Below are 25,170 nucleotides of genomic sequence, written 5' to 3' on the forward strand. Positions count from 1 at the left end.
GCGTTGGGCGGCCAGCCCTGCCATCCGTCCCCATAGCTCTTTCCCTCCTTTTGTAAATCTGAAACCCTGTCCCCACTAAACACAAACTCCCCTCACTTCCCCAGCCCCCGATGCCCACCACCACCACACTCCAGGTCTTGTAAGGCATAACCTTTTAAGACCGGTTCCCCTCACTCCGCATGATGCCTTGGAGACCAACCCCCATCCCCCCCCCCCCAAGTCACTGTGGGCGACAAGTCTGTCCCTTCATCGCAGAGAGCCTCCCGTCAGATGGATGCAGAAGCCTGTCCACTCATCCACTGAAGGGCATCTGGGCTATTTCCAGTTTTCGGCAATTATGAAGAGAGCTGGCATAAACGTTCACGGGCAGGTTTTGGTGTGAACATAACATTTCACGTCTCTGGAGTAGGGATGAGACTGCGGCTTAATTTTGTAAGAAGCTGCCAATCTGTTTCCCAAAGCGGTGTACCATCTGCATTCCCACCGGTAACGGGCGAGAGTTCCAGGTGTTCCACACCCTCGCCCCGCTGTGGTCCTATTAAATTCAGACATTCTGAGAAGTGTGCAGCCGATGCCATCGCGCCTTTGATTTGCATTTCCCTAACGGCTAATGACGGTGTTGAGCATTTTTTCATGTGCTTATTTGCCATCGACACAACTCTGGAGAAGAGTCTGTTGTAAGTCTTTTTTTGTTTGTTTTTTAGAGAGAGCAAGTGCTAGTGGGGGAGGGGCAGAGAGAGAGGGAGAGAGAATCTCGAGCAGGCTCCGTGCCCAGCGCAGGGCCTGCCGTGGGGCTCAGTCTACCATGAGATCATGACTTGAGCCAAAATCAAGGGAGATGCTGAACCGAATGAGCCACCCAGGTGCCCATTATGGCAATTTTTTAATTGGGTTATTTGTCGAGTTCTGAGAGCCCTTTGTGCTTTTTGGACCAAGTCCTTTGTTGGACATGTGATTTGCAAGTATGTCTTCCCAGTCTGTAGTTTGTCATTTCATTCACTTCCTGGTACCTTTTGCGAAGCAAGAGTTTTTAGTTTTTATGAAGTCCATTTTATCAGCTTTCTCTCTCATGGCGCACACTTCTGGTGTCTTAAGAATTCTGCCCAGCCCCTGAGACCTTCTAGGTTTTTCTTCAGATAGTTTCACGGTTTTACATTTAGACTTGTGATCCATTTGGGGTTAATCTCTGCATAAACCAGGAAGTTTCAGTCTAAGTTGTTTTGGGTTTTGTTTTGCACATACAGATAGCCAATTGTTGTAACACTGTTTCTTGAAAAGACTGCCCTGTCTCCATTAAATTACCTCTGCACTTCTTTCAAAAATTAACTGGCCATACTCGTGTGCGTCTGTCTCTGGACTCTAGTCCGTTCCATGGATCCAGGTGTCTATCCTTCCACCGATTCCATGCTCTGGATTACCATACCTTTATAAATCTAGAGTTTAAATCTGTATATAAGTCTATATTATAAAATCTACAACTTCTTTATAATCTATATTATAAAATCGGGTAGTGGGTTGCCTCTAATTTTATTCTTTTTCAAAACTGTTTCAGCGATCCTAGCTCCTTTGCCTCTCACGTAAATTTTAGAATTGGCCTGTCTATATCTACACGGAAGACTTGCTGGGATTTTGACTGGAATTGTTTATAGATCAATTTAGGACATCTGACATCCTCACCGTGCTGAATTTTGCAATCCACCAACATGGTATGTCTTTAAATTTACTTACGTCTTCTTTATAGGACATCTACACAATTTCACCACAAGGGCTGAAAAGCCACTTGAAAACAAAAAATGTGACCAAAACCTAGCCATAGAAAAGAAACAGCAAGAGCTGAAATTCTGTTCAGCTCCTGACGACACCAGGCACTCAGCACTTTTAGGTCAAGTGACATACGGGAAGAAAAATTGTCACAGTAACACAAATTGTTTCTAGCTGCAATCTCGACCTGTCTCATTTGAGAGTGATACAAATGTCTCTCTTAATATAAATGTGAAATTAATTAGGTCTTTGGACTCCACATATGACATTATGCAATTATAGTGTATTCAATTAATACCACCATGTATTCAATAAACATCTACGGGGCATTTATACAAGGCTGACATCATTCTAGGCACTGGGGCCACAGTGCAGGACATAATTGAGGGTCCTTGTTTGAAGCCTCCTTTCTAGGGAAAGAGAAACTTCCAACATGTTAATATAATAAATATTGTATTACAATACAATATTACAATACGATACATATTACAAAATATTTCAGACAGAGATACGAGCCACAGAAAAAATAATTAGGGTAAGGGGACAGAGAGTGATGGTGAGGGCTTTTAGATGAAATGGTCAGAAGAGGCCTCTCCAGGGGCCCCTGGGTGGCTCAGTCAGTTGGGCATGAGACTCTTGATTTCGGCTAAGGTCATGATCTCACAGTTCATGAGATCGAGCCCCACCTTGGCTCTGCTCTGATAGGGTGGAGCCTGCTTGGGTTTCTCTCTCTCTCTCTCTCTCTCTCTCTCTCTGCCCCTCCCCTGCTCACTCTCTCTCAAAATAAATAAATAAACATTAAAAAAAAAAGAAGAGGCCTCCCTGAAGAGGTGACCTCTGAGCCAGACCCAAATGATCACGGAGCAGTAGCCCTTTCAGAAAGTGGGAAAGGGGCCTTCCAAGCAGAGGAAATGGCACGTGCAAAGACCCTGAGGTAGCAAAACAAGTGTGTGAGGTTTAAGTAAATGCCAGAAGGCCAGCATAGCCTCTGCAGTGACCAGAGGGGAAAATGGTTTGCTCGTGTTCATATATATGCGTGCGCCTGTGTGCCTAGGTGGGGACAGGGTAGGGCCTTCCTTCCATGCCACTGAAAAGAGTTCACTGCCAAGGAATTAATTATTTTTCAACGAACAGCTCTGTTGCCAATTATCGCTTAGGTCTTAGGTCTGGTTAGCATGCCTCCACTGTCAGAGACCTCACAAAGGTTGGGCAACTTGGCAAATAAATTTCCCAAAGAATCTTTTTCTAGGGTCTGTCTCCTGCCTGCAACTCAAATGAAACTAAGCAAAAGATTAAGCACAAAAGCATCTCCCCAGTCTGGAGTGTCTCAGGTCCTCCTCCTGAAAAGATGGGTCGAGACCACTATTCAGCACCCTGAAGCGCCACAGCTGTTTCGAAGCATGCAGGAAAAGATGTTCATTCATACTTTTTAGAATCCTATCTGTGATTAAAAATGAGATTAAGACGGGGTGCCTGGGTGGCTCAGTTGGTTGAGCATCAGACTCTGGGTTTCGGTTCAGGTCACAATCTCACGGCTTCCTGGGTTTGAGCCCCGTGTCTGCTTGGGATTCTCTCTCTCTCTCACCCTCTCTCTCTGCCCCTCCCCTACTTGCGCTGTCTCTGTCACTCTCAAAATAAATCAATGAACTTAAAAAAAGATAAGATTAAGAGGGATTGAACTTGACCTCTAGTAGGAAATGAACAATACAAATGTGTCGCCCATGATGTAAAACCTGTCATCGATGCAATCACGAGACTCCCTCTGCCATTCCCTAACTCCCATGAGGGTTAGACACAGGCTTCCAGGGACTCGAATCTTTACAACAAATTCATACTTTCCAGCAAAAAGTAACTATTACCCGAGCAACGTATGGGCCCCACTTGACACTGTGAGATACACTCTGACAAACACTAATGAGAGGCTCTTTTGAGGAAGGAAAGAAATGAACTAGAGTAGGTGACTGAGGAACTCACCACCTGGGTGTTTCAAGGCACAAAAACAAGTCACTCGCCCAATGGGCGCCCGTGACACTGCTCTCAGGGGCGGGCTGGTACCGCGCGGGCCGCCGCAGCCACACTCAGCTCGCACGGAGTAACAAGCTGTCCCAAATCAGAAAGACTCCAGGACGGTGGTCCACCTCCTGACAAGCACCCGGTTCTTCAGACAGGATTGATGACTAGTGCCCGGACACCTCTATGATGTTAAGTGCTCTTCTTTTAAAAAATGATTTTCATGTTTTTAAATTTTATTTTTGAGAGAGAGAGAGACAGAGCACGAGCGGGGGAGGCACAGAGAGAGAGGGAGACACAGACTCCGAAGCAGGCTCAGGCTCTGAGCTGTCAGCACAGTGCACACACGGGACTAAACTCATAAACCGTGAGATCGTGACCTGAGCCGAAGTCGGACTCTCGACCGACTGAGTCTCCCAGGTGCCCCTAAGAGCTCTTTTTGAAATGTGATTTTCATAATGATGAGCTAGTAATATTTTGGAAATATAGTTGACTATTGAACAACAGGGGGGCTGGGGCACCAACCTCCTGCGCAGTCAAAAGTCTGTAACTTGGGGCGCCTGGGTGGCGCAGTCGGTTGAGCGTCCAACTTCAGCCAGGTCACGATCTCGCGGTCCGTGAGTTCGAGCCCCGCGTCGGGCTCTGGGCTGATGGCTCAGAGCCTGGAGCCTGTTTCCAATTCTGTGTCTCCCTCTCTCTCTGCCCCTCCCCCGTTCATGCTCTGTCTCTCTCTGTCCCAAAAATAAATAAACGTTGGAAAAAAAAATTAAAAAAAAGTCTGTAACTTTTGAGTCCCCCAAAACTTAACTATTAATAGAGGCTACCTTCCACTGGAAGCCTTACCAATGACATAAACAATCAACACATGTTTTGTATGTTACATGTATTGTGTACTGACTTCTTACAATCAAGTAAGCTGGAAAAAAGAAAACACTAAGAAAATCATAAGGTGGGGAGCCTGGGTGGCTCAGTTGGTTAAGCGTCTGACTCTTGGTTTCGGCTCAGGTCACAATCTCACGGTTCGTGAGTTCGAGCCCCATATCCGGCTCTGCACTGAAAGCAGAGAGCCTGCTTGGGATTTCTCTCTCCCTCTCTCTCTGCCCCTCCCCTGCTTGTGCACTCTCTCTCTCAATAAATAAATAAATAAATAAACAAACAAACATTAAAAAAATAAAAAATAAATTAAAAAAGAAAATCATAAGGAAAAAAACATACATTTATTTATAGTACTATGTTTATCGAAGAAAAAATCCGCACATAGGTAAATCACTGTAGTTCAAACTCATGTGGTTCAAGGACCAACCACATATTATTTCATTAGCTGGCAACTGGTGTTCAGGTCAATGGCTGTGGATTCCAGTGCTATTGTTTATTTAAGGAGAGTCTTTGTCCGTTGATAATAACACTCAAGAAAACAGTGCTCAATGGACACTTTCTTAACCTGCCAGTCGGTACTAAAGCCAGCATCTACTGAATGGGGGAGACACAAGAGGCATTCTCGTTAAGATCAGAAACACAGCGAGGATGCCCACCTCCTCCGGTACCTAACACTGAACTAGAGGCGTCAGCTCACGCAATTGGATAAAAGAGGCAGAGCTTAAGAACCGGAGAAGTACAATTCCCTCTATTTGCAGTTGATAGTATTTGGAAAACCTAAAGAATTAATTTGAAAACTCAAAAGAAGTCAGAAGGGTGGCAGGATAGAAAAATCAAGACACAAAACCCAAGAACCTTCGTACACGTAAAGAAGAGATTGGCATCTAGCCTCCGCGTGAAAATTCCCACTGGCTGTTAACTAAAATAACGGTCTTTTCCCCCTGCGGTTCTATCCAGGCGGTCTCCCCCAACCGCACTCCTATAGAGGATTTTTTTCAACCTGAATTGACTTTAGTGGGATTATACCCTACTGTTTTCATCTCAGCCTTCCAGCTTGTTGACATAATTTTGAATCTCACCCTTTCACAGATTAACAATCTCACTCAGCTGTCTATCCTGTGCAGCCAGGGCCTTCTACACAGCGTTCTGCGTGATCTCGAAAAACCTGTGACCAGAACAAAAGGAGTGGGAAGCCAACCAACTTCTTACAGGAGGGTGTCTGCACCAACACAGGACAGAAGTAACACTTCCCCCAGAGGTCCGCTCTACTTGAAAGGCCAGATGTATTCTGGGGACCCCAAATGAAGAGGCTACTGACCCCAGAGGTACAGTCGCACAAACAAGCACACACTTTAGAACAAATCGACTATTCATAAACGTGAAACTTGCTGAGCAAAGTCCTCCTTATTTCACACAGGCACTCTTTAAACATAAAGTTCCTAGCCACCTGAGTTTGGGTGGCTATTAAAAGATTACCCAAAAGTATCTTAAGATGTATCCACAGTGAGTGAGGCAAGGCCTCCCCTTTTCTGTCTTTCCCAGCCCCATCCACCTCCAAAGGCCCTGCTCGAATCCAACGGGAGCCATAGGCCCGTGTTTCCCAAACCTCCACCATCCGCTCACTATCTTCAAGAAATAATCTGCTTCGTACTTTTTCTTTAACCTGCCACATTTTCTTGGGGCGCCTGGGTGGCTCAGTTGGCTAAACGTCTGACTTTGGCTCAGGTCATGATCTCATGGTTGGTGGGTTTGAGCCCCATGTAGGGCTCTGTGCTGATAGCTCCGAGCCTGGAGCCGGCTTCGGATTCTGTCTCCCTCTCTGTGTGCCCCTCCCCCGCTTGTACGCGCGCCTCTCTCGCTCTCAAAAGTAAATAAATAAATAAGCTTAAAAAATAAAATAAAATAAACTGTCACATTTTCTTTTACTCAAGTGACTTCATTTTGAACACAAACTTTTTCACTATTATAAGCAGAAAATGAGTATTACTTGCTGTATCTTTCTTACAGATAATAAAAAATGAAAACAAAACAAGGTTATTAGATTCCAGCTGAACCTACTGCCTGCTGTAGACTGAGCTGGAGCCCCGTTCTCTCTGCTTAAAACAAATTTTTTTAACGTTTATGTATTTTTGAGACAGAGACAGAGCGTGAACAGGGGAGGGTCAGAGAGAGGGAGACACAGAATCCCAAGCAAGCTACAGGCTCCGAGCTGTCAGCACAGAGCCCGACGCCGGGCTCGAACTCACGGACTGTGAGATCATGACCTGAGCCGAAGTCGGACGCTTAACCAACTGAGCCATCCAGGCGCCCCCTGTTTAAAAAAAAAAAAAAAAAAGCAGGGGTAGGATGCCTGACTAGCTCAGTTGGTGGAACATGTGATTCTTGATCTAGGGGTTGGGAGTTTGAGCCCCATGTTGCATGTAGAGATTACTTAAAAAAAAAAAAAAAAAAAAAAAGCGGGGAGGGGGGCACCTGGGTGGCTCAGTTGCTTAAGCGTCCAATTCTTTTTTTTTTTTTTTTTTTCAACGTTTATTTATTTTTGGGATAGAGAGAGACAGAGCATGAACGGGGGAGGGTCAGAGAGAGAGGGAGACACAGAATCGGAAACAGGCTCCAGGCTCCGAGCCATCAGCCCAGAGCCTGACGCGGGGCTCGAACTCACAGACCGCGAGATCGTGACCTGGCTGAAGTCGGACGCTTAACCGACTGCGCCACCCAGGCGCCCCAAGCGTCCAACTCTTGATTTCAGCTCATGTCGTGATCTCCCAGTTCATGAGTTCGAGCCCTGCATCGGGCTCTGAACTGGCACGTCATTAGGATTCTTCCTCTCCCTCTCTCTGCCACTCCCCCCCTCATGGTCTCTTTCAAAATAAATAAATATAAACATTTTTTTTTAAGTGGGGGAGAAGACTTGCAAGAATCAGAAAGGTGCTGGGGCACCTGGGTGGCTCAGTCAGTTAACTGTCCAACTTCGGTTCAGATCATGATCTCACCATTTGTGAATTCAAGCCCCGCATCAGGCTCTGTGCTGACAGCTCAGAGCCTGGAGCCTGCTTCGGATTCTGCGTCTCCCTCTCTCTCCATCCCCTGTTGCTCATGCTGTTTCTCTCTCTCTCTCTCAAAAATAAACACACATTGGGGCGCCTGGGTGGCGCAGTCGGTTAAGCGTCCGACTTCAGCCAGGTCACGATCTCGCGGTCCGTGAGTTCGAGCCCCGCGTTGGGCTCTGAGCTGATGGCTCAGAGCCTGGAGCCTGTTTCCGATTCTGTGTCTCCCTCTCTCTCTGCCCCTCCCCCGTTCATGCTCTGTCTCTCTCTGTCCCAAAAAAATAAACGTTGAAAAAAAAAAAATTAAAAAAAAAATAAAATAAAATAAACACACATAAAAAAAAAAAAAAAAAGAATCAGAAAGGTATTAAGGATATATCAGGACCAAACCAAGTCTTTCTCCTGACATCATCAGAGTGTGAAAGAGAACAGAAAAGCACATAACTTGTGTGCTATATAACAATGACTTTCATGCCAGCACATACCAAACCTCCTCATTGTATGTGTCCCAGACTCAGGGACAATGCAGCCCAAGGTGCCAGGGTCCCTTCCCTGAGAAATCTATCTTGGGGGCTCACTACACATACCGATTATTAACCATTTGGCCTTCTGGCAACTCTCATGCTGTAGCTTGGTACTGTTGTATTGTTGTTTTAAGTGTATTTATTTAAGTAATCTCTATACCCAACGTGGGGCTTGAATTCACGGCCCTGAGATCAAGAGTCATGTGCTCCACCAACTGAGCCAGGCAGGTGTCCCTGTTTTATTGTGGTTTTTGTTTGTTTTTGTAACCTGGTATTGTTAATTAGCCACTGATTCCAAGACATATATTTTCTATCTTTTAATCCCTGAAGTTGGTGTGTTTCAAGTTAATTGGCAGTGAGTTTTCTTTCTTAGTGGTATATAAAATAGTGATGGGTCCTTATCATTAATGGTGTCTTAGATCCAATGACCTATGGACCATTTCTCATATACTTGTGAGCATTCCTTGAGAGGAAGGACCTGCTTGGAATGCAGTCCCCATAGGAACTCAGACATTCCATGACAAGTGGCCAGAGAATTCCAGGAGTTTGTACCCACATAGGAGTATGAGAGTACCTGGTCTTCCCCGATTTCAGCAGTGGCCCCGAAGTCCCTCTGACACTGCTGTGGCTGGGTGAGTTGACATCCTGTTGTCCCAGCTCTGCCCACTCCACCGGGGATTAGCCATGCCAAGCATCCAATGCCGACTCCACCCCACTGCCAAGTCTCTTGCTTCCTTCCTCCACACGCCTGAACAATTTTCGGAAAGGCCGCATATTTCCTATTCACACAAACCGCCCCCTTCCCCACCCCCGCACACACTGACGCATACCTTCTCCACACCCACAAATGCCAGGCCTGCCAGCGCCAGCGGCAAGGGGCACCTGGGGAGCCAAGACGGGGGCCCCCACGCTCACACAGCCTCGTCACAGAGCCGCGTAAATACGCACCTCAGAGAGCGTGCACCCCTGTAACTCTTTGGTGGGTTACAAGTTAATTTCTCGGAAGAAATTTAACACAAAAGGCAGTAAGAAAGAAGTCTGTTTCAAAAAGCCTAATTTTGACTTGATTGTGTGAGGGAATTCCCCAAATTCGTATTCTGGCATGAAAACTTTCTACAGTGATCCAGTTGTACGGACCCAGTGAAGGGTGTCACAAACACCTTGTGCACATGTATGGAAGCCGCTTCATATACATATGTTACCGCGTCACATAATAGGCCAGAAAAGTCCCCACAGAGATTCATCTCAAACTCCTGGGCAGCAGAAGTGGATAAAGCACGGTTCCAACTTCAGGCCACAGCTTGAATATCAAATTATGGTATGAAAAGGCTGAGTGTTTTTGTGGTGAAAGCACCCAGATTCCTTGGAGGCAAAAAGGAAGCTCAGAATGAGAGAATAATGCCCCCAGGAAGATGGCTGGGGGGGGGGGGGCGGGCAACTGTTTTTTCTCTCCCAAAAGCTGAAAATACCCGGTGCCTCCTGCCATCTCTCTTTCTGAATGACCCCCTTTTCCTTCCCCACTTCTCTGGGACCAGCTCGACCCCTGCCCACCCCCCAACCCCTTTCAGCAGGCTTTTCATCAAAGGCCCTCTATGTTTTCATCACAAATATAGTCCTAATACATGCTTAAAGGGGCTGCTAATAATTGTGGGGCAGTTACTGTGTGCAGCAGCAGCTGGGCTACATTCTGACGGCGGAGGGGACGGCTGTGGGTGATGGCCTAACGGATGTTTTTATTTTAATGGGTGCGTATTTATTATGGATGTTAGAAAAAATATTTAGCCAGCACCTGTGACCTCATGGATGTGGTCGCTCAAGTGATGTTTCTAAGTGAAAAAAAAATTAATTTCAAGTCGATTTTCATTTTATGACTAAGTACAGCAAAGCACAGGCAGAAACCACACTCTCGATTCTCCCAGCCCCAAATGCGCTCCAGGGTCCCTCATCTCGGTGAAGGGCACCGCTGTTGTGCCAAGTGAAATCCTGTAGTCCTTCTTCCCTCTCCCTCCGTCACGCACCCCACATCGGATCCAGCAGCAAATCACACCCGCTCGTCCTCCAAAATACAGCCAGAACCTGCTGCTTCTCCCCACTCCTCTGCCGTTGCTCCTGCCTGGACGCCCGGGAGCGCCACGCAGCAGGTCCCAAGCTTCCACTCTCTCTCCACTCAAACCTGTTTTGACACAGGCTCTTTCTCCAACCACAAACCAGATCGCGTGCTCCTCCTAAACACTGCCAAGTTTCGGGGCGCCTGGGTGGCTCAGTGGGTTAGGCGTCCGACTCTTGATTTCGGCTCAGGTCATGAGCTCCTGGTTCGTTCGTGCAAGCCCCGCGTCCGGCTCTGTGCTGACGGTGCGGAGCCTGCCTGGAGTTCTTTCTCTGCCCCTCCCCTACCTGCTCTCTCTCCCTCTCTCAAAATAAAGAAACAAACATCAAAACCAAAAAAACACCAGCAAGTTTCATAGTACGCTTAGAATAGAGCCTAAAGAAGTCCACAGCAGGGTCCACAAGGCCCCTTGGCCCTTGGTTACTACCACTCCAACACGCTCTACTCCAGCCACGCTGGCCTCCATGGTGCTCCCCAAACACACAAGCCTCTGCATCCCTCTTCCCTCAGGCAGGAATACCCCTCCCAAATCCCCTACTGCATCCCATCAAATGGTGGGAGGTCTCATCCAAATAGTCTGTCTAAAATGGCCCCTCTGCCCTTCTATGAAGCACCACCTGACGCTACAGATATTATTATGTCGTAATCTGTATTTATTCGTTGTTACGGTCTCCCTTATCAGAACACAGGCTTCACGAGGGAAGTGTCCCCCATACCCACACAGTGCCTGCCACAGAGTAAGAGCTCAGTGACACTTGAGTGTTCAGAACTGAAGGCGGCACTTCATGGCTGGACTGTGACTACGCTAGGCTAGGGACTGTAACGTGTGAGTTCATTTAATTCTAACAACACTCCTGGGAGTCCCTTCGGCTGGGAACCAAGGTTCGGGGATGTTAAGTGACTTGTCCGAGTCCATTCGAAACCTGTGCTTTTTGTGAGGCCGTGAAGGACCCAAGTTCCTCTGAACACACCAAGCTACCTTCAAAAGCTCTTCTTCTGTTCAAAAGACCTTTTAAGGGACCACGCTGCCTGGGGACCTCTGCCATCTGGATACCCGTGAGGGTATCCTTGGGTGACAGCTACCCGACCTTGTGTGGTAGCCCTCACAGCCATCTGCTCAATGACGGTATCTGAGCTGATCTTACCGCAGGACAGCGGAGAGCCGGTCAGCGAGCCACACACACTGCCCGGACACTCAGACGCCCTGTGAACAGGGATGTCTTGATCACCATTAGGATGGGAGGGCTCTCGTGTGGACATCACTGCCACCCCCTGGTCTTTCATCACGAGGCTATGTGCTTAAAGCTGATTATCCATCTTCCAAAGATTCCGTTACCACCCAGGAACACGTTCCGGAGCTGGCAAAGCCTGGCTTCTGTCTAACCTGAGTCCCCTGGGCTCCATCACACCTAGAAGAGGGGGAAGCTGGAAGGCACTCTCCTCAGCAAGCCGAGTCCCTCCAGAGCAGTTACCGCTTCCAACATTCGCCACGGTCCAGCCCAGATGTCTGGAATTTGTACAACAGGGATATTTATACAGGGGCCCTGCCCTCTGGGAGCTTCCAGAGCAGAGAGGCCAGGCCCACTTAATGACAAGGCTGACCTGCAGAGCGCCGGTAAAAGAAAGGCGCAGCCAAAGGTGTGGAGGGGGAGAGAGCAATCCCCACAGGGGAGCCCTGGGAATTGCTGTCCCAGAAGAGCAGTTTCAAAGCCCATCTACACAAAGCCTGTCCTTAGTATACAGCACTGAAGGTCACCCTTCCCCAATTCTTATGCTTTAAGTCCCTCAAGGGCAGGGCCAACGGCTGCTGTAAGGCCAAGGCCAAGCACTGGACAGGGCTACAAATGCTTTACTATTTTACAAATATTTACTGAATGCCTGGCACCTAGTGGTGGAAAGAGCTGGTGACACTATTCACTGTGGATCACAAGTACAGGAGGCAGGCAAATCCACAGGGAAAGTACGACAGCTTGCCACATCTGGGGTGGACCCAGGGGACCAGCACCCTACGGTGGCAGGTCCGATGGGGCTCATGATGCCAAGATGTGTATGCATCCATGTGCACGTGTCAGGAGGACGCAGGGGCTGTAAGACACCAGCGACAAATCCATGAAGGTCCAGACTCGGGGTAAGGGTGAGTCTCGGGACCATCCTCCCACTGCCTGCTTTCACCTTACAGTTAAGGAAACCGAGGCATGACCAATTAGAGCCAGGACCAGGACCCAGGCTGCCACTCGAGTCATTCCTCCGGTATCACCTGGAGGTTAACCCCGTTCCTGGAATCAGGCAGTCTGATGTTAACCCTGACTCTGCTACTTACTGGCTGTGTGGCCTTGGACAAACGACCACCGTTTGTCCTCATCTGTGCCTCCGTTTCCTCATCTGCCAAACGGGAATAAGAGTACCCACCTCCCAGGGCTGTGATGAAAATTCAGCTTATAACGTAAAGCAACTGGCGGAAAACCTGGAGGGTGATGAGCGGTACACCATGGGCTGCTGCTGCTGCTGCTGCTGCTGCTGCTGCTGTAACTGTTATTACCGCACAGCTGCTCAGCGCCCGGGGTGGGCTCACCGCCCCGACTATCTCCGCCACCGCGCGCCACGTTCCCTTCCGGCCCCGGGACGTTCCCCACCCTCGACGCGCCCCTGACGCTCGGGGTCGCTGCGATCGCGAATCCCAGCCCCTGACCGCCCGGAGGCAGCGCGCACGCGCGGGCTACGCGGGGCCGCACACGCCGCCGGCCTCGGGAATGAGGGGGGGGGGGGGGGTCCGGCCCCGAGTCGGGGGGGGAGGGCAGCGGCTACACCTCGTCAGCGAGAGGGAGGCTGCCCAGCGGCGGAGAGGGAGCCGCGCCTGCACCCGACAGGCCGCCCCCTGGGGTCCCAACCCCCAGCCCGGAGAGCGGGTCGTTCCTCACACTCTGCAGCAGGCTCCTCCTCTGCGCCGCCATCTTGGAGGGACCCCCGCGGGTGAGCCCGCCTCCCAGCAGAGCAGGCGAGAAGGGCGGCTAGAGCGGCCTGAAGGGGGCATGCTCACAGCGCCACCCCACGGCCAAAGCGGGATGGGGCCGTGAGCTGTCTTCCCCTTTTTCTGTCCTGGGAGGAAAAAAGGGAAGGCCTCCTTCCCTACGTGATTGCGTCTCGCCAATTTTATTTGCGCATTTTCTCCAGGATGCTTTTCAGGTGGGGCTCCTAGGACACCAGATTTGGGCTCTTCATGCACTCATTGGGCGTGGGGTCCGGTGAATTATTCATTCACTCGATAAATATTCGTTGGGTGACCATGCCTGGCCCAATAGAGATAAAGCAGCAAGCAAGACACCCTCAGAAAGCTCACCTTTCAGTTGGGGAGGACATCGTTTGCGTACATAAATCATTTCGAGCCGGGCTAAATGCTAGGAAGAGAAGTTTATGGATGTGGCATAGGAGCGTAGGGCGGGTCAGGCAGAGGGGACAGCTAGCGCACAAGGCAGGAGAAAAGGGAGCATGTGAGTGTGGGTTCAAGGAAGCGTGCGTGTCACACAAGGTCTCTCTGTGGCTGGAACAGAGATGGAGGGGGAATGAGATGAAGGGCCCTGGGGTAGGTTCTGACCTTGCCCAGCCCTGGGCAGGAGTTGGCCTATTCATGGGGAGGACAAAGGAAAGTTGTTGACTTCTGAGCAAGCCACAGACATGATCCCATTGGTAGAAAGATCCCTTTGACTACTGTGTACAAAACAGATGTTATGGGGGTATTGGAGTGAAGACCAATTAAGGGAATGTTGTGCTAGCTCGAGGCAAGAGATGATGGTGGTTTGAGTCAGCTGCCCCTGCCAAGTGGATGGATTTTATTTAGGAGATGAAATTGTCAGGGCTTGATTTGTGGATTGGTTGTGGTTGATGATGGAAAGAGATTTGTCAAAGATTCACCCAGATTTCTGGAAAGAACAGCTAGAAAATTGGGGCGCCTGGGTGGCGCAGTCGGTTAAGCGTCCGACTTCAGCCAGGTCACGATCTCGCGGTCCGTGGGTTCGAGCCCCGCGTCGGGCTCTGGGCTGATGGCTCAGAGCCTGGAGCCTGTTTCCGATTCTGTGTCTCCCTCTCTCTCTCTGCCCCTCTCCCGTTCATGCTCTGTCTCTCTCTGTCCCAAAAATAAATAAACGTTGAAAAAAAAAAAAATTAAAAAAAAAAAAAAAAAAGAACAGCTAGAAAATCTTGGGGTGGGGGGAGAAGGACTGAATGACCTTGAGTTCAGTTTGGGCATGTTGAGTTTAGGTGCTTTTAAGACCTGCAAGAAAAGAAGTCAAATCAGTCCTGAGATCAAGAGGACTAGAGGAGACTGACGAGGTTTTGGGGTGTTGGGTTCAGAGCTGACAGGCAAGAAAGAATTCTGGAAGACGTCTTTACTGCAAAAAGATGAGTTTATTCAAGCACAGGGACAGGACCCATGGGCAGGAAGAGCTGCATGGGGTGGTGCAAAGTGACTGCTTATATACTGTGGAGGTGGGGGAGGTAAAGGCAAAACAAGTTTCTTTTTTTTTTTTTTTTTTTAATTTTTTTTTTTTTCAACATTTATTTATTTTTGCGACAGAGAGAGACAGAGCATGAACGGGGGAGGGGCAGAGAGAGAGGGAGACACAGAATCGGAAACAGGCTCCAGGCTCTGAGCCATCAGCCCAGAGCCCGACGCGGGGCTCGAACTCACGGACCGCGAGATCGTGACCTGGCTGAAGTCGGACGCTTAACCGACTGCGCCACCCAGGCGCCCCAAGACAAGTTTCTTAAAGGGATTTCCATTTGCTAAAGAGAATTTACAGATTACTGGAGGCCCAGCTCTTATCAAGCTAAAGTTGGTTTTCCCTCTAGCAAAGCATTATCATTAATAGTAGGGAGCTCCTGAAGATTAGGCTATTAATGGCATATTTGTAAACTGATGCAGACTCTTAGCAAACAAATTTAGCCATTTGTTTTCTGTCCTCTCCTTTGTCTTAGGCATCCAGGAATGCCTGAGGAATATCACATATCCCACTTTGGGGGGGGGGGGAGGGGGCTGGCTTCCTGGTGTAACTTGCCTTATGCTCCCTCATCAAAGACAACAGCAGAGGAGCCCCTAGAGAGGTTGGGAAGCAGAGGCCAGGCCTGGAACCCAGGATGAGGAGTGCATGGGTAACAATGTAACATGCTTTTGAGAGATCTAGTTAGAAGATTACTGAAGAAAGTCCCTTTGGTTGTGCTCCCCAGAGGCCCTTGAAGAGAAACGGAACCCAGATTGAATGTGTTTTCTTTTAGGTTGGGAGAAACTGGGACCTATTTAAATGCTGAAGAAAAGGCTTACCAGAGAAGAGCTGATGATTCAGAAGAAGGGACGGGAGGCAATCTAGGACTGGGATGGTGACATACCATCGTCTACCAACATAGCTCCACGTGGCCCAAGATGACCGTTTGAGCTACAGCAATTTTGTCTGAGGTCAGCCAGCAGGAAGGAAAGAGGAAGGGAGGAAGATGGCATTTCTTTCTCTCTCTTTCTCCTTCTTTAAAAAAAAATTTTTTTTTAATGTTTATTTACTTTTGAAAGAGAGAGAGAGAGAGAGAGAGTATGAGTTGGGGGAGGGAAAGAGAGAGAAGGAGACACAGAATCCGAAGCAGGCTCCAGGCTCTGAGCTGTCAGCACAGAGCCTGACGCGGGGCTCAAACCCACCAACGGTGAGATCACGAACCGAGGCAGAGTCGGATGGGCGACTGAGGCCACCCAGGCGCCCCTCTTTCTTCTTTTTTTAGATTGAACATTTACTTACAAGCAGCCTTCCCTTTTAGGCGACTTCCAGAAGTTCCCCGTGACGCTTCTTACATCTCAGTGGCTATACCTACCCCCGTGGCCACATCGGCTGAAAGGGAGGTGAGGAAATCCAGGCTTTGGACAGAGCTACAGTTTCTGTTACTAAAGGAGTAAGACATAGATACCAGGAGTTAGGAACAGTCTGTGCCATAAAGGGAAGTGGGAGGGACCAGGTGGTTTGTCTGTTGAGGTAGAGTCTGGAAAGATTCAGGCATTGGAGCCCAGCCCACTGCATTCTAATCCCTACCCATATCCTGTCACCTGTGTGACCTTGAACAAGCCCACGGGAGCCTTTACGGTATCCTCTGTAAAATGGGAGTGACAGTCTACCTGGCCGAATGACTGCAAGGATTGAATGAGATGCGTGGAAGGACCTGACCTGTGGCAGCCCCTTTGTTACATGTGTGTTACATGTTTGTTACATTTAAATTAAAAAAAATTTTTTTTTTCACGATGAGAAACACACCCTGAGGACCTGCTCTGTTCATAGTATTTCTTTCTCACTCCAACCAGCTATTACGATCATCCTTACTTTGTCAAACAGGAAACTCCAGTTCAGCAAGTCACCCAACAAATAGACGCTAGGATTTGAATCCAGGTCCTGTGACTCTGTGATGTTGTGATACCATGAGAAATATACATTCGGTCTTCATCCCTGGTTCTTGGCTTCCAAATCCTTGGGTGACAGGGGTTCGTTCCAGCAGCATCTTTTGTTATGATACTTGGTCTCCCCTCCTAGTTTCCACAAGGGTTTTGGAACTTTCTGAGTGATAGAAGTGATGGGAGTATCTTCAGTTATTCACGAAAAGCCCCTTCGGCCATCCTGGAGTTTATGACATGGCTGGTGGCTAGAAGTCCCTAAATAACTTCAGGCGGGGACAAGTTGCCAGAGGGTCCAATCATGGGATTAGAGGATTGAAACTTTCAGCCACTCTCACCCCCACTTCTGCTGGGGTGGGGAGTGGGGAGGAGGCTGGGGATTGAGTTAATCACCAACGGCCAGCGAGTTCATCAATCATGCCTGTGTAATGGAATCTCCACAAAACCCTAAATAAAGGGGTTTGGAGAGCTTCTGGTGAATGCATCTGCATGCCGGGAGGTTGGCTCACCCCAGCCTCTGTGGGCCCAAGCACTCTCTGGACCCTTCCATATCTCCTCCTATGTACCTATTCATCTGACTGTTCATTTATATTTTTTACAATATCCTTTTTTAAAAACATTTAATGTTTGTTTATTTTTGAGAGAGAGCGAGAGGGAGAGAGAGAAAATGGGGGCGGGGCAGACAGAGAGAGACAGAGACAGATCCGAAGCAGGCTCCAGGCTCTGAGCTGTCAGCACAGAGCCCGATGCGGGGCTCGAACTCATGGACCACACAAGATCATGACCCAAGCCGAAGTCAGACGCTTAACCAACTGAGCCCCCCGGGCGCCCCTTTCATAATATCCTTTTTGATAAATCAGCAAAGTAACAAGTACTTTCCTGAATTCTGTGAGCTGTTAGAGCAAATCATGGAACCTGAGGAGGGGGGTCACTAGGACCCCCTGATATGTAGTCAGATTGGACAGAAGTGTGGGTAGCCTGGGGACCCACCACTTAGGACAGGATTCCGAAGTAGGGAGCAGTCTCGTGGGACTCAGCCAGTAACCTGTGGGGTCTGGTAATACTTCTGGTAGTACACAGAGACGTTTGTCGTCAGAAGGATTCCGCTCTTGTAGATAAAAGCACCCTGGTGGTAGGCTCCAGGGCCTTTGCTGGCAACCCTCCCAACCCTTCACAGCTCAGCCTCTGCCAAGTGCTTGGAGGCCCCCGGACGACCACGTGGTCCCTGCGTCCATCTGGCGGCTGCTGTTTCCACATTTGACCACGGGGTGACCTTCTACTCATCATCAAGGCTCCTAGCGAATGAATAGCCCTTCCGAGAAAACTGTTTTGTTGTTGATTTTTACAGAGTTTGTTAATGTTGACTTGTTTTTGAGAGAGACAGAGCAGAAGTGCAGAGAGAAGGAGACACAGAATCCGAAGCGGGCTCCAGGCTCCGAGCTGTCAGCACGGAGCCCGACGTGGGGCTCGAACCCACGAACCGTGAGATCGTGACCTGAGCCGAAGTTGGACGCCCAACTGACTGAGCCACCCAGGCGCCCCTGTTTTTGTTTTTTTAAATTCACATCTCAAGAATTACTCTTTCGGTCCATTTCAATCACTTAAAATCATAGTTCTTGTTTGCGGAGACCCCCCTCCCTCCCCCCTCCGCCGGGAGACAGGGACTATGGCAGTTCAGCTCTGGGTCTCGTCACAGGCTCCAGAGAAGTTGCTCAGCAAATGTGTGTGACAGCAAATTGGTCGAAGAGTCAGAGATTAACAGATACCTTGGTGCATGAGGCAGCCGGGGGACAGGCCATCTGTGCCAAGGTCCCCAAGTGATTTAGAGGGGGGAGCCGGGACCATGACTTGGGGCTTCCCTCCCCCCCACCGCCTCTTTCCACACCTGACCGCCTCAGTAATGCACAATGGTGAATCCTCCTTCCCAAATTCCTCCGGCCTGGTTTTCCAGGCAGCAAAAAGGCACTGAGTTCATCATGGCGTCGGGAATAACGAGCACAGTCAATGCTTCCTGTTTGCAGGACCCCGGGCTCCCCAGGGGAGGGCGTGGAGACAGATCTGTGGACAGGCCCCCTTCTCCTCTGGGGACGGCGTGCCTGGGAACCCTGTTGCGGTGTAGATCCTGTTTGCCCCATCACACTGGGGTTTGCACTCAATCCAAGACGTGCCAGAGGAACAGACATACCACAACTACAGCCCTTGATAACCATTCAGACGGCCAGAGAGAGCTCCAGGCCCTATCACCGAAGCCCAGATGGAAGGGCTGTCTGGCAGGGACCCGGGTCCCAATGCACATGAAGCGCACACGTGGCCCAGAATATCAGAGAACCCCGTGCCGCTGCATTGTGACCTTTCCAAACCCCAGCCAGCAGAAGAGAAAACAGCCATGAAGCACATTGGCCCCCTTCTGGGAGCCGAGAGGGCTGGGCACGGAAGGTCAGAGAGGCCCCTTGTCATAAGGTTTGCTTTCTAGGCCTCCAGCCATCTCCCGGAGGGGCCTGCGGCTTCCATCGAGCCTTTGTGCGGCTTCACAGACAGCCGCCACGGCAAACGCTGGTTGGCAGACAGCAGCTTGGAAAGGTGGCTTTAAGGACACCGAAGAATGTTTTGAAGGTATCCTACCACCCTCAGGCTCACCTTCGTCTGCACCTTCTCCCTTCTACCCGGGAACCCAGGCAGGTGAACCCCGGCTGCCAAAGGAGAGCACCGGGATCACCTTGCACCGAGCTGTTGGCCTTTCTGGAGTTTTCTTGGCACAAGCATTCTGCCATGTGGCGGTGTGGCCTTTGTACGGATCATCTTAATGGATGCGTCACAGCCCTTGGACCGGATACACTCTCATTTTCGAACGTTCGCTAATAAGCCTGTTTCCAGTTGGGGGCTGTTTACAAATAGCTCTGCAACAGTCATTTATGAGTTGAAAAGCCGTTTATTGAATTTCTTGGAGAAGCACAATGACGTATATGAAGTGGGGAGGGGAATGATTGGCTTTATTTTAGCAAAGAGAAAAAGGAGAGCTGGGACCAGGGGGACAGAATCTGTGTGACCTGGGCTGGTGGGCATACGGAGATTCACGGTGCTGCTCTCCCCCTCCCCCCCCCCTTTTTTTGGTATATGTTTGAGATCTTTCATAATAAAAAAAATTAAAAATAAAAATGCAGACATGGTCCCTGTTCTCAGCTCACAGTCCCATGGGGAAGCAGACGAGAAGCCCAGGCAGAGCGGTGTGACGAATGCCAGGATGAGGTCAGGGGACCCAGAGGAGGGCCGCTTACCTCTGACTTAGGGAATCGGGAGGGCTTCAGGGAAGAGGGGACAGTGGAGGAGGTGGTCACGTGACACTGAAGGGAAGGGGGCGCTAGGCAGAGGTCCCTTCGGGAGCAAACAGCAGGTAGAGAAAGAAGGTGCTGCAGATAAAGCCTGGTGTGACGGACCATCTGGCCCAAGCAGAGGTGAGGGGAGCCAGAGCCGGAGCAGAGGACGCGAGGGGCGGGAGTGGGGGGCAGTTCAGTGGCATTGCGTGAACCTTAGTGGCACCCAGGTGGCGTCCAGGTGCCGGGCAGCTGGGGGACCAGGCCGTCTGACCTGAGGACCGTCACTCCACTCAGATCACCGCGACTCCCGAAAGCAGGACAGATTGCAGGTGGCGGAAGGGGGAATTTGCAGCTTTTTGCTTCTCCTGAATTACTCCTCTGAGATCGTTTCCAGAATGCTCATCCCCCACATGGTGCCCTCGATTTCTTTGCTATTTTCAGCCTACCTCTTCCAAGAGGCCATGACCTCTTTGAAGGCAGGGGCTAGGTTCTACTCGACTCTGCAGCCCCAGTGTTTAGCCCACAGCAGGTGCTGAATAAACGCTTGTGAACGAGTGAACCTCCATCGCGCGTTTACTCAGAGCAAGACACAACTGTCCACACTTTACATGCATTGCTTCGTATGCCAGGGCTTCCTGACCACCCTCATGGAGGGTGTTGCTGTCACCCCCTGGGTTAGTTCAGGTCCTCCAAGACAGGGTTTGGGGGGAGGTACCTGGAAGGAGAGCCAGCGAAGGCGGGTCTGACTCCTGCGGGAGGGTTGGGTGAGAAGATTCTCAGAGGGCAGGTAGTGCCGTCCTAGGAGCATCAGAAAATCATCCAATCATTGGTTAGGGGAGTCCGGCACCCCGCCCCGTGGGAGCCGGCCAGCATAGCTCCCCTTTACTCAGGCCCCAGCTGGGGACAGCCCCACTGCTGCAACCTTGGCAGAAACCCCAGAGTGGATCCAGAGGAGCAACAGCTAGAGCCGGCTGTCAATGTCACGCACAGTCCCCATTTTGCAGGCGTGAAGACTGAGGCCTGAGAGGTAAGGTCACTTGCCCATGGCCACACAGATAGGAAGGAGTTGAGCTCCTTTGCTTCAGAGGCCATCTTTGTGGACCCCCCCCATTCCATAACAGTGTTGTTATGCATTGGATCGAATTATGCATTGAATTGTGTCCCCCAAATTCATATGTGGAAGGCCCAACCCCCGGTGCCTCAGAACGTGACCTCCTCTGCAAAGAGTGTCGCTGCAGGCGCAATTAGTTACGATGAGGTTGCACTGGAGTGGGGTGGGCCCCCCATCCAATGTGACTGGTGTCCTCACGGAAAGGGGTGATTTGGACACAGAGACCCACACAGGGAGAATGCCATGTGAACAAGGCAGAGAAAAGGGTGATGTGCCCACAAGCCAAGGGACGCCAAAGACGGCTAGCAGCCCGCCAGAGCTGAGAACGAGACTGGGACAGGTCCTCCTTCAGCAGGAACCAACCCCACTGACCCCTTAATCTCGGGCTTCTGGCCCCCAGGACCGCGAGACAACACATTTCTGTTGTTTAAGCCCCCCAACTCGGGGTAACTTGGTTACAACGGTCCTGCCGAACTAACACAGCGTGAACCTCCTTGGAGGCAGCTAATGATGCAGAGATGTGCGAGCTGGACTCCCGGGATGTGCTCCGCCCTCAACCCCAGCAGCATGAACCCGGATGGGATCCTTCCCAGACTTGGTTCCAGCCCCCATCCTTGGTCGGCTGTGCTCCTGGCTGATAAGCTATCTTATGAAAATGCATTCTAGTTTATCTCTCATGGCTCAAACCTCTAGAGGGTATCCGTGCAGGGGACTCTTCGGGCCAGCCATCCCCAGGCCCTGCTGTGGCCAGCCTCCTGTCCCCTCAGCTCGGTCTGTGAAGGTCCCCGCTTCTGAGCCCTCCGAGGGAAGCAGGTTCTTCCCGCCATCTGCCAGGCAGCCTGTTTCCCCACATGGTAGCTCCTTTTTCTAGGGACTCCAGACCCCACCCTCAGCTCCTCTAGGCCCCCGCTGCCCGCCCTAGGCTTCAGGAGCCCAAGGAAAGGGGAGTTTGCTGGAAGATGGCCAAGGGCTGACAAAGAAGGCAAAAGGTGTCTTTCCTAGGCACCCAGAGAGCTACAGAAAAACCAAGAACAGAGACTGACTCTCTTGCTTCAGGGCTGCAAGCTGTATGTCCCTGCATTCAGCCATTCATTCAACAAATTCTTGCCTAGTGCCTGCGATGCAACAGACCAGCACATGGGAAGGGAGACGAGTGTGAATCAGTGATTACTGAACCCATCGTAGGTTCAGTATAGATGGACTGACACACTGGGTGGGGGTTGGGTGGAGAGAGAGGCAGAAATCCAAGAAGGCTTCTTGGAGGAGGCAACCACCTTGGGCAATTTACGTAACTTCTCTAAGCATCTGATCAATTATTTATTTTCTTTAGTAAGTAACTCGTAGGCAAAACTGTAGGGGTCAAAAGCAGAACAGTGGCTCCCAGGGGTAGGGGGACAGAAGGTAAAGGGCCCCAAGGGAATTGTTGTTGTTGTTGTTGTTGTTGTTGTTGTTGTTGTTATGTTGGGAATGTTCTATGACTCGGTGATGATGGTGTTTCCACAACTGTATATTTTTGTCAAAACTTACAAAATTGTACACTTAAAAGTGGTGAGTTTTACTGTGTGTAAATTATACTTCAAGAAAACTGATTAACAAAATAGAAAATAACATTTTATTTTATTTTATTTTATTTTATTTTATTTTATTTGAGAGAGACAGAGAGAGTGTGCGTGGGGGAGGGGCAGAGAGAGGGAGAGAGAGAATCCCAAGCAGGCTTCCCGTCACCAGCGTAGAGCCCGATGCGGGGCTCAAACTTACAAAACCATGAGATCATGACCAGAGCCGAAACCAAGAGTCATACGCTTAACTGACTGAGCCACCCAGGCACCCCAAATATAAAAGAACTTTTAATGTGGTTTTATACCTTATAAAAATAATACATGTTTATTTATTTTTATATTTTTAATGTTTATTTATTTTTGAGAGAGGGAGAGAGGGGCAGAGAGAGAGGGAGACACAGAATCCGAAGCAGGCTCCAGGCTCTGAGCTGTCAGCACGGAGCCCGACGCAGGGCTTGAATTCACGAACTGTGAGATCATGACCTGAGCCAAAGTTGGACGCTTAACCGAGCCACCCAGGTACCCCAACACATGCTTTTTAAAATAATTAATTAAGGGTCGCCTGGGTGGCTCAGTCGGTTGAGCGTCCGACTTCAGCTCAGGTCACGATCTGGCGGTCCGTGAGTTCGAGCCCCGCGTCGGGCTCTGTGCTGACAGCTCGGAGCCTGGAGCCTGCTTCGGATTCTGTGTCTCCCTCTCTCTCCCCTCCCCCGTTCATGCTCTGTCTCTCTCTGTCCCAAAAATAAATAAATGTCAAAAAAATTTTTTTAATTAATTAATTAAATTTTAATTTAATTTAATTTTATATTTTTTTAATTCTTAAATTTACAGCCAAGTTAGTTAGCATATAGTGCAATGATGATTTCAGGAGTAGATTCCAGTGATTCCCTCTCTACATATAACACCCAGTGCTCCTCCCGACAAGTGTCTTCCTTAATGCCCCTTACCCATTTAGCCCATCCCCCCACACACAACCCTCCAGCAACCCTGTTTGTTCTCTATATTTAAGAGTCTCTTATGCTTTGTCTCCTTCCCTGTTTTTATATTATTTTAGCTTTCCTTCCCTTATGTGCATCTGTTTGGTATCTTAAACTCCTCATAGGAGTGAAGTCATATGATATTTGTCTTTCTCTAATTTCGCTTAGCATAATACCCTCTAGGTCCACCCACGTAGTTGCAAATGGCAAGATTTCATTCTTCTTGATTGCCGAGTAGTACTTCATTGTATATATATATATATATATATATATATATATATATATATATACATACCACATCTTCTTTATCCATTCATCCATCGATGGACATTTGGGCTGTTTGCATACTTGAGTTATTGTCGATAGCGCTGTTATAAAATAATACATGTTTAATGCAGAAAATGAAAAAAACAAGAACAGAGAAAAATATTAAATCACCCATATCCCAAGGCTACTTGGATATAACCACTATGATTAACATTTTGGTAAATGTCCTCTGAGACATTCATGTATATATCAACATGTGTATCTCATGCTTTTACAAAAATTAGATATCACTATACATATGATTTTATAACTGAATATTATAATTTTGATGTTTCATTTCACTATTCTTCTACAATACAGTTTTTCTTTCCCTCATGGTATCCTGTTTATAGTCACAGCCAAGTTTAATTAACCAGTTTCCCTTGTGTGATGCCTCTGTCTGTTCTTTCCCGTTTTTCGGGATTACACTCAAGTTGGTATTGGGCATCACTGTAGACCAGAATTTCTTGAACTTCTCTGTGTGAGAATGCTTCTGGCCGCCGGGAAAAGCCCCCTCTCAAAATAATATTTTAAAACAGTATGGAGGTTCCTCAAAAAACTAAAAATAGAACTACCCCATGACCCAGCAATTGCACTACTAGGCATTTATCCACGGGATACAGGGGGGCTGTTTTGAAGGGACACGTGCACCCCCATGTTTATAGCAGCACTATCAACAATAACCAAAGTGTGGGAAGAGCCCAAATGCCCATCGATGGATGAATGGATAAAGAAGATGTGGTACATAGACACAATGGAGTATTACTCGGCAATCAAAAAGAATGAAATCTTGCCATTTGCAACTACGTGGATGGAACTGGAGGGTATTATGCTAAGTGAAATTAGTCAGCCAGAGAAAGATAAAAATCATACGACTTCACTCATATGAGGACTTTAAGAGACAAAACAGATGAACATAAGGGAAGGGAAGCAAAAATAATCTAAAAACAGGGAAGGGGGCCAAACAGAAGAGACTCATAAATATGGAGAACGAACTGAGGGTTACGGGAGGGGTTGTGGGAGGGGGGGGATGGGCTAAGGGGGTCAGGGGCATTAAGGAATCGACTCCTGAAATCATTGTTGCACTAGATGCTAACTAATTTGGATGTAAATTTTTAAAAAATAAAAAATAAAATAAAATAAATATTTTAAAATGCATAGAA

The 25,170-nt window shown here is 49.0% G+C and overlaps 1 protein-coding gene and 2 long non-coding RNA genes across 4 annotated transcripts in view; 2 read left to right on the forward strand and 1 right to left on the reverse strand.

Moving 5' to 3' along the window:
• Positions 1–13,366, reverse strand: part of TAB1 (TGF-beta activated kinase 1 (MAP3K7) binding protein 1) — a 33,158-nt gene extending 19,792 nt beyond the window's left edge. Inside the window, exon 1 of one of the 2 annotated variants that reach the window (XM_086712228.1) lies at positions 13,244–13,366. In XM_086712228.1, coding sequence (XP_086568354.1) covers positions 13,244–13,276 — 33 coding nt within the window. In that variant the 5' untranslated portion in view covers positions 13,277–13,366. The remainder of the gene's footprint in view (positions 1–13,243) is intronic. The other variant, XM_086712229.1, reaches the window with a different exon arrangement.
• On the forward strand, positions 347–6,492 carry LOC147578881 (uncharacterized). Its single transcript, XR_015253294.1, has 3 exons — positions 347–677; positions 1,553–1,706; positions 5,737–6,492. It is a non-coding gene; the product is annotated as an uncharacterized LOC147578881 (long non-coding RNA).
• Positions 13,116–16,792, forward strand: LOC147578882 (uncharacterized). Its single transcript, XR_015253295.1, has 2 exons — positions 13,116–13,508; positions 15,594–16,792. It is a non-coding gene; the product is annotated as an uncharacterized LOC147578882 (long non-coding RNA).
• The last annotated feature ends 8,378 nt before the right edge of the window (positions 16,793–25,170 follow it).

Source organism: Puma concolor, chromosome B4 (assembly GCF_028749965.1).
Source record: "Puma concolor isolate L17-30 chromosome B4, mPumCon1.1.hap2, whole genome shotgun sequence".
Classification (NCBI taxonomy): Eukaryota; Metazoa; Chordata; class Mammalia; order Carnivora; family Felidae; genus Puma; species Puma concolor.